This window comes from Notolepis coatsorum (genome assembly GCF_963971535.1).
Source record: "Notolepis coatsorum genome assembly, chromosome: 13".
Classification (NCBI taxonomy): Eukaryota; Metazoa; Chordata; class Actinopteri; order Aulopiformes; family Paralepididae; genus Notolepis; species Notolepis coatsorum.
The window spans coordinates 94,413,319-94,423,600 of record NC_140177.1 but is presented as its reverse complement, the minus strand read 5'-3'; the positions used below and the strand labels follow the sequence as shown (position 1 = coordinate 94,423,600).

The following is a 10,282-nucleotide window of genomic DNA, read 5'->3' as shown; positions in this document are numbered from 1 at the left end:
GGTTTGTAGCCTGTGTTTACTTTCCACTGTAACACCACTATACCAGTACATACATGCATAATCATATTGGCTGAGGATCATGCAGTTGGCAAGCAATTTCATAGTTCACTGTAACCTTCATTTAACAAATCTTCTCCATGAAGACAAGTGAGTAAAATGAGCACAATAGTCTAATTTATCTTTCTCCTCCCTCTTGTTTCTTTTTTATTTCTCCTGCTCTTCTCCCTCATTCTGTCTTTCTCTTTTGTACTACCCTTCCTTATCCTCCTTTCACTCTCTCTCTCTCTCTCTCTCTCTCTCTCTCTCTCTCTCTCTCTCTCTCTCTCTCTCTCTCTCTCTCTCTCTCTCTCTCTCTCTCTCTCTCTCTCTCTCCCTATCCCTCCATGTCCCTCTCTCAGGTGATCCAGACCGTCAGGCCAGCGGATCTGGATAACTTTGCTAACGGTCGTTTCTCCTTCTCTCTGCCCGCCGGTGATCCAGCAATTTCACCTTGAAGGATAATGAAGGTAATCCTCCGCACAGCTAGCTGTGGCTTTACGGTACATTCTAAAGCTGCAGCCATTGATCTTTACACGTCCTACGGGACCTATTTTTCTAGTTGCTAACAATGGTTTGCGACCTGACGGTATAAAAAGAAAGCTTTGACTTTTATCTCTTTGCCTTTGGTTCCTTCACAACCCCCGCGACTCCCAGCGCTCCTGAAGCAGCATGCAGGGCCCTTTGTTTGCTACAGAGGCCTTTCACATAGTCAAGCACTTTTATGAATGGAAATTAATTACAGACAGGAATTTTATTGTATCCCTGGCTTCTAGTAAACCGTGGTGTTTGTTGGACCGTTGGATGACTGGCTGGAGAGAGGAGGGGGGGGGGGGGGGGTTGTGTGTACAAAGTATAAAAGCAAGACAGAGAGAAAGAGATAGGGAGCTAAGGGGAGGAAAGTATGTGTGTGGAAAGGGAGAGATAGAAGGGCAAAAGTAGAGAGTGAGAGAGAGAGAGAGAGAGAGAGAGAGAGAGAGAGAGAGAGAGAGAGAGAGAGAGAGAGAGAGAGAGAGAGAGAGAGAGAGAGAGAGGGAGAGAGAGAGAGAGAGAGGGAGAGAGTTGGGTAAAGGAGTGAGAGAGATTATGTCTGTACAGAGTATGAAAGAGATAGATAAAGAGAGGGGGGCTAAGGGAAGAATTGCCTGGAAAGGGTTAACCTTCTGTAGTGTGGTAGTGAATGTGTTAACCCTTTGTAGTGCGGTAGTGAGAAAGGGTTACCCTTCTGTAGAGTGGTAGTGAATGGGGTTAACCTTCTGTAGAGTGGTAGTTAATAAGGAGCTAAGGGAAAGGAAGAGAGAGAGAGAGAGAGAGAGAGAGAGAGAGAGAGAGAGAGAGAGAGAGAGAGAGAGAGAGAGAGGTAAATGTGAGCAATAAACAAGGTTCGCTGTTGCATGCGAAAGACATTTATTGGTATTCATTTTTGTACTTGAAGTAAGGAAACATGACAATTTACAGCCATTTCCCCTGTTTCAATATACCAGCCTAAATATTCCACCTAGAAACACAAAACAGCTTAGCAAGCTCAGCCTTTTTGTAACAAAGATATTTGCTGAAAAACAATTTACTTCATCCAAGGATTCATCCAGTCACATGGTCTGCCCTTGATTGAATGAAGGCTAACCTAGCGTCTATCTGGCACCTAGCTAGCATATCTGGCGAACCTACCATATAGCCTCTACACGGCAGTCTGTCTGAAGCACACAATGATAAGTAGAGTAGCAAACAAAGAAGCCTCCCAGCTAAAGTCCCTTTGACTTACCATGGTGGAGTGTTGGTCTTGTCTCTCATCATGCAATGAATTTCTGCCAATGTCATTCAAGTAATGTTAGGAAAAAGACAATTTTGTCTTTACCATGTAGCCAAGAGCTCCTCTCCACTAAACAAGCCTCACGGCTCACGCATGGCAATAAACGGAGCCGTGTGTGTACTGTAGCAACATGTGCAAGACTTGTGTCTGCACAGTACATTTTCATGGCAACAAGAGAAACAGAGAAAATAGTATTATTTATTATTCATATACTTTCATGTGATGACATGTCCAGGAATTCATCACATGATGAGACCCTAACACACACAGTGACTAAAATCGTAGTGTGTGAAGACAAGGGTCATATGCGTGAGAGTTGGCATTAATGTACAATATAAAACTTTACAAGAAACATTTTACAAATGATATACAATGTAAAAGTAAATAATATACCTTGCTAGACTGGAACACAGTCCCCTCGCCCAGTCTGAGAGCCCGGTTTCTGGAATCTATATTTATAACAGAGCTGCCAACTCTCAAACGCTTTCACGCCACACCTCCTATTTCTCACACTGTCCAATCAAAATACATGCAGGAGAGCCTGTCAACGGGTCTGCCTCACTGTAAATAGACATGCGTCTGTTTCAGATATTAATGAACTGAGCACATGTATTGAATATGAGAGAATTAGGCAAATATCTTTTTAATTTAAGGTTTGGTTGTTCTTCTAATGTAACTCAAGTCCAGTAACCACACAATATGGTGGTCGTGTTGGAAAGCAGCCTATATTACATTTTCTTTCAATTAACGGTGTATTGAAAGCCTATTTAGTCTATGAAGAACAAGGCTCCATACTGCATCAACATATGAGTCATGATCTGACACTGGATTGACTAGTTACATTATATTGTCAGAATCAGCTCGTCGATGTAACAGCTTTTTATTTCTCTAAAATGCATTGGTTTATATTTGTTTTAGATCAATGCCCTATGGAAAATGTATTAAATAGAAGGTTGCCAGTGAAATTGTTCTAGGCTTTCACTCACTATGCTATCTGTTGTTGTTTATTCAGGAAATAATCATATTTGAGAAGCATGAGAGAGAGAGAGAAAATATGGGTGGATAAAACAGTATGACTCACCAGTCTCCCTATACCTGTACCCAGTATTATTGCCAACAATTATTTACTTTGTAAATTGTTCATTTGTTCATATTAAAGCAAGTGGTCTGGTAGGCTACATGTCCATATCAAGGTAACTATAGATGAAGGTAACACTGGTAGGCAGCTCCAGAATAAACTTTAACCTTCCTGCACCCCTGGGACAAAAAACGTCCCTATTGACTCCCATGTTAAACACGTTTTTTTGAAAACGACGCCATTGCAGATTGAATTTAGATTAAAAAAAAATTTCATCTAGGCCCCTTTATGGGTATTTCATTTTTTTTTCAAGATGGCCGCATTGTGTCATCTATTTTCGGCGGCCACAGCTTGTGTGTTTACTGCTTGTATCCTGCTAAATCAATATATTTTTTTATTTTTACCTAAAATGATTTGAGAATGTTTTATGGATGTCTTAGTGTGGTGTGGATGCGTATGTTGAGAAATGAATGTCTGTGCAAGTGTGTATGTGGTCATCAGCTGTGTAAACAAAGCAAGCGGTGTGTGTGTGTGTGTAGCACTCCCCGAGAGATATAGAGACAGAGACAGAGAGAGAGAGAGAGGGGGGAGAGAAGCGCAGTCTAGCAGGCTGCAGCACAGTATCGTATTTCAGCTCACCATGCCATGTGCTCCGGAGAATAAGGAAGTGTCTTGCAGGAGGCATTGGAGGCGTGTCCATTACGCAGACCAGAGGCGTGTCCATTACGCAGACCTGGGCCCTGTTCCTCGTACCTGGCTAACTGAGTTAGCTGGATAATTTTCAGGATAGCTTGACTTAAACTAGACCTTTCCGTTCCCCGACATCGGATTTTCTAAATCACTATGGCAACATATCAGAAAGTTTGAACCTGCTCCAGCGCAGGGTTAAGTTCAGTTAGCTCGATAACCTGCATGGCCATGCGCTCGCAAAGAAATGCAGCTCGCTTCCTGAAATATTTCTCACAGTCTAGATCCCATTATATGTAATTTTTTGCTGAAGGGATATAGAGATTTGACCATATCATATCATAAAAAATTAAATGTATAAAAAAATTTAAATCTGCCAATCTTTGACACTCCAGGCTCTCATAATCCCACCCCCAAAAAAATGACATTAGCATTTATGGGATGGAAAATAATTAACCCTTAGTGTTTTTTGTCTTGAAAATAAGCCACGCCTCAAATCACACAAACTGGTATTTAAGGGGTTAAAATCCTGAAAATGAATGAATATTGTATATGTATGTTGAGGACTGAAGTTAATAATGGTATTCATAAAAAAATACAAAATTTAAATTCATAAGTAAATATATATATATTACATGTAAAGTACACGAGACAGTAAACGTCCCAAGGGGGCTCAAGGATGCAGTGTTTTATACACTGTGTCATTGCACAACATTTCTTTATGTATCATCCCTGTACCCTGTACCCAAAAAATCCAAGCCTGCTTGCCTCAACGACTACCGCCCTGTAGCTCTCACCTCTATAGCCATGAAGTGCTTTGAGAAGCTAGTAAAGGGCTACATCTGCTCCTCCCTCCCCATCAACCTGGACCCCCTGCAATTTGCATACCGCCCCAACAGGTCCACGGAGGATGCCATAGCCCATGTGCTGCACACAGCAGCATCACACCTGGACAAGAGGCAGGGGAACTATGTGAGAATGCTGTTCATCGACTACAGCTCAGCATTCAATACCATAGTCCCCTCCAAACGCATAGCCAAGCTCAGGGACCTGGGCTTGAACTATGACTTCTGCCAGTGAGTCATGGAGTTCCTGACGGGCAGACCCCAGGTGGTGAGAGCAGGCAACTGCACCTCCTCATCCATCACCCTCAACATAGGGGCCCCCCAGGGCTGTGTTCTGAGCCCCCTCCTCTACTCCCTGTACACACATGACTGTGTGGCACAGCGGAACAACAACACAATCATCAAATTTGCTGACGACACAGTAGTGGTGGGCCTGATCTCTGCAAACGACGAGAGGGCCTACCTGGAAGAGGTCAAGGTCCTTGCGGGATGGTGTCAAGAGAACAGCCTCTCCCTGAACGTCAGCAAAACAAAGGAGATGATTGTGGACTTTAGGAGGTCGGGGGTCAGGGACTACAGCCCCCTCAGCATCGACGGGGCACCGGTTGAGAGAGTGAACAGTTTTAAGTACCTCGGAGTCCACATATCCGAGGACTTGACATGGACCACACACATTGACAGTGTTGTGAAGAAGGCACGGCAACGCCTCTACTTCCTCAGGCGCCTAAGGAAGTTCCAAGTCAGTCAGAAGATCCTTAAGAACTTCTACTCATGTACAATAGAGAGCATCCTGACTGGCAATACCACCTCCTGGTTTGGGAATAGCACCGCACAAGACCGTAGCAGACTACAAAGAGTGGCCCATTCAGCCGAGCGCACAATTGGAGGGGTGCCTCCCACTCTCCAGAACATTTACAACAAGCGGTGCATGGGTAAAGCTAAGCGAATTATCAAAGACTCCAACCACCCAAACAACTGCCTCTTTGAACTGCTGCGGTCAGGCAAGCGATACCGGAGTCTCATGGCAAGCACAGAAAGACTCAGAAGAAACACTTATATTTTTTACTTGCTTATTTTATTTTATACTTATCTTTTTTGTCTACCACAGTCTCTGGAGCGTAACATAAAGAAGCATTTTGCATAAAAGTATTCTGTACTTCTGTATGACAACTAATAAAGAAACTTGAACTTGTACTTGAACAAACTTCAATAATCCAGGCTCTCATAATCCCACCCCAAAAGAAAAAATGGGATGGAAAATAATTAACCCTTAGGCCGGAATCCACAGAGGCTTTGCACGCTTTTTCCGAAGCAAAGCGGGCGCATCTCGCTCTCAAATGAATGAAATTAGGTTGCTCATGCGTAACATAGGCTTTGCGTCTGTGCAATTGGCGTATATTTAAATGAGGTAATATGGGCGGAAAATCTCCCCTTTCTATGTAAATGAGCCTCTAAACAGGTGATCATGGCAGCAGTAATTGTAGCAGACCGTGAAAGAATATAGAATATCTCGAACGACAATATCAAATCAAGATATTGAGCATCGTACTTATTTAAATATCGTTATATAACGTTGTGGGCTTTGGCGTAATGCTCGTATAAACATAATCAAATTTGAGCGACAAATATAAAGCCACATGCAGAGATATATCATACAGCGCGCACCTGCACGTATTGGGACGGAGAAGAGTTACCGTTAGTTTGCGAGCCACTCACCTGCACGTTACGTATTGGAACGGAGAGAAAGATAACGTTAGTTGGGGAAGAAAAAGTGAGAGAGAGAGAGAGGAGAGAGTTGTTCTTTGCTACAATGCTGTATGGTAACGTTGGTGAAGTGAATTACCAGTTAAAAACGGTATCGTATAATATCGCCAAAGCCAGGATAAGTGGAGTGACATACTCCAACACCGAAGACCAGTGTTTTGGACAATAGGAAACCGGTTAGTACGAGATCCCCCTATCCAGCAACTACCCGACTGGTTGCATGTAAATTTGATTAGCCCCAGGATATTAATGTGACCACAGGATATTAATGTGATATGTTACATGTGTGTTTTTATGTTACACATTAAATGTAATAATTCAACTTGGTACCCTCCAGTTAATAAGAGTGTCCGCCATTTTGTGTACATTTAATATTGGTTAATATATCATTTAGTATTTGCCAAGCTCATTATTTAAATACAGTCAGGGTTGTGTAGCCCCTTAGCTACAGTCTGTTTGTTATTTCTCCCCCTATAAGCGACCTTAGGTTTCATGAAAGGCGCTATATAAAACAAAGTTATTATTATTATTATAAAATTAATAATTAATTAATAATAACCTTCACTAGAATATATATAATATAATATAATTATGAAATCAAATATAGGCCAGGGCTTTACAACTTAATAAAGAGATTGAATACAATTAAATGGGATATAAACAGAATAATATGATTATAATATTATTTCATTGTATATGGTATACATTTTATTTAGTTTCTATCCTATTTAATATATATTCTTTATTAAGTTGTAAAGCCCAGGGCCCTCATTCATCAATGTGTCTTACGCACAGATTTGTGCTTAACCTGTGCGTACGACCATTTCTAAGCAAAGAGTGGGATTCATCAATTTCAACTTGAACTTGACTCCGTGCTTATATTTACGCACAGCTCGGAGCACACTTAGCTGACGCCCAGTGGTAGAATATATTATTACAACAAGGAAATGAGCTTCTGTGCATTAGTTTCAACACTGGAGAGAGAGAATAGGGATATGGTATGTGTCAACTTATGCAAAACACGCCCCTTTTAGTTTGATTGATTGTAACCACGCCCCTGATTGGTCGAGAGGTTTAAGGGGGCGGGACTTAGGTGTATGTCATACCTTATAAGGGCATATATCAACGTTTGATGGATTGTAGCCACGCCCCCTTTTTTAGATGATTTATGACCCCCTAGGGCTTCTCTGATTGGTCTAGGATGTAAGGAGGCGGGACATCCGGTTTTGAGGGAGAGACATCCGGTTTTCGGAAGGGGAGGAGTTTTCAGATTTTTTTTTAAATAAAAGTTTTATTTTTTTCAAAAAAAAAAAAATTCCTTCAAAATAAAAGATTCAAAAATTTTTTTAGATTCAAAAGTTTTTTTTATTTTCAGATTGTATGTATTCCATGGTTTTCACAATATGTATTTCTGTATTTCCAAAAGTTTTCAGAATATATCTTCACAATTAAGTTTTACAAGGTTGAATACATTATGTGTATTCCAAAGTCTTAAGAATATATCTTCAGAAAGTGCATTTATTTCAAATGGTGAGTGTATCTTCAGAAAGTGCATTTATTTCAAATGGTGAGTGTATCTTCAGAAAGTGCATTTATTTCAAATGGTGAGTGTATCTTCAGAAAGTGCATTTTCTTCCAAATGGTGAGTGTATCTTAAGAAATACCCTCTCTCTGTCTGTTTGCTGTTGGTGTGTGTCTCCACTCTGTAGGCTGTGTGTTCTCTCAAATGTCTCTCAGTAGATTGAAATGAAAAGCTGCAGCTTCTCTGAAAATTCAGATAGTGACAAACCCTGTAGATGTCATAGGAGGCTGGAGAATGACTACGGCCAATGAGATGACTCAAAACCATCTGCCAAAAGCAGATTTATGACTCTGCAACTTCCCGTTTCTGTAGAAAAACGGCCCCCAAGGTGTCTGTGTGTGTTTTCTTAAGGCCAGATGCCAAATGTCACAATCTTTAGATAATTGTATTCCAAATTACAAATGTAATGTGTCTAATGTGTTTAAGCAAAAGTCTAAATAAATGTAAAATAAATTGTTTGTATTCCAAATTACAAATGTATGTATGTATATTAGTTTCATGGATAAAGACATAATCTTTATACACTTGTGTTTAAGCAAAAAGAAAATTACAAATGTAATTTGTAAAATTAAAAGTGCACCATTACATTAGCATGCAAGGGTCTAGGGTTTGAATATTTCGTTAATACAGGTGTTTTATATTATACACATTAATTATTTTAGAGTTATTATTAAAAGAGTTGGGCTGAAAATATAAAGTACAGAAAAGATCTATGTGTGTCTGTGAGGTGTGTGTCTCTGATCGGGGGTGTGAACAGGGCTCTCTTAGGTGCTAAAACACAGCATGAGGCGTGAAGATTAGGGCACATGCATACTTGGAGTAAAAAATTTAAACTCAACACACATTTACAGTCATCATTCAAATGGTTTATATCTTTTGTAACATGTACAAGTAATGTACAACATTATACTCATAGCATATTTTTAGTTCACACAATGTTTTCACACATATTTTAAAATATTTCCCCATAAACAGGCATATGTCCTAATAAACTAACCTACACTTTGATGAATATTGTTACACCGCTAACAGAGATGTATTATAATTATAATTTGGATAAAAACGTCAACTAATTGACTAAATGTAAAAGTAATACCAACTATTTGACAGTTTGGGTGGTGATTCTTATTTTCTTATTTCGTAAGACTAAAATTAAAAGGCTACAGATCATAGAAAAACGTATGTCTTGTTTACATCAGAGTCCCCCTTTTTTCAATACATCCAGACATTTAGGACATAGCAGATTTACAAATACAACACTGTTTGTGAAAACAGTCCAGAAAATATCTGTCCAAGCTGTTTTAACTGTTTCAACCATCTTTAATTAAGACTTATTTTGGATATAGATCACTTCAAGGCCTGAATGTCCATACACTGTAGCAATGGTAAGCATGCATTTTCAGGTCAACTTCCCCTTTTTAGCACGGTTCAGACATCGCCACCCCCTCTTTTAATGTCACAGTAACCTGAAATAGCACAGAGTGTGGGGAAAAAGCCTTATTCAAAATAAAAAAACTTTGAAACTGTACCCATTCTCCAATCTGTTAATAAACTTTTCAATCAATCAATATATGATTAGGTATAAAAGTTAAAGACATGATAGATTAGAGTTGGGGGCGAAAATATAAAGTGCTGTAAATATCTATCTTTTTGAGGATCTGGGTGTGAAAGGATCTGGGTGCTGCAAGGAGGTGTGAAAGATTAGGGACCAAACAACCTCTGTATATTTGCTTGTAATACTCTGCATTTACTCTAAACAAAACTAATAAAGTCTGTATTACAGCTAACTCTTTAAGTTTCAATAGTTTGGATTTAATACATAATTCATTGGTATGTTCTCTTGAATCTACATTGTGAACTATTCTTACTGCTCTCTTCTGTAATATAAATAAGGGCTTTATGTTGCTTTCATACGTGTTACCCCACACTTCCACACAGTAACTCAAATCTGGTAGGATGAGTGAACAATATAATATTCGCATAGAATTATAATCAAACACATTCTTTGCCTTGTTCAAAACAAAACACTCTTGGCTACCTTATTTTTTTATGTACATTATATGTGGCTTCCATGTCATTTTCTCATCCAACATAATCCTTGGATTCCTTTGTCAATACATAATGCCACATTGTCCTTCTTTCGATTAGTAAATATCATACATTTCGTTTTTCCAAATTTAGGGATAGCTTATTGTTATTAAACCATATCTTAAGTTTACACATTTCATTTGTAATTTGGAATACAGAAATTTGTATCGACAGCAAATAAAACAAATTGCAATATGTTTGACACTTCACATATATCATTAATATATAAAATAAAAAGTATGGGCCCCAGGACCGAACCTTGAGGGACAACACATTCAATATAGTTGGCTCCACCTCAAATGTAATGTTCAGAAAATGTGTATTTTTAGGTCTTTGCTGTTGCTGTCATTTTGACCATCTAGCTAAAAGAGGGGTCAATGATCGCAAATGAA

At 39.4% G+C, this 10,282-nt stretch overlaps 1 protein-coding gene across 1 annotated transcript in view; it reads left to right on the top strand.

Annotated features, from left to right (window-relative positions):
- Positions 1-10,282, top strand: part of LOC311239439 (cadherin-18-like) — a gene marked incomplete at both ends in the record, with an annotated part of 794,617 nt that overhangs the window by 577,876 nt on the left and 206,459 nt on the right. The window contains 2 exon segments of the mRNA XM_084327744.1: positions 399-473; positions 476-506. Of these exon segments, the coding sequence (XP_084183870.1) occupies positions 399-473; positions 476-506 (106 nt within the window).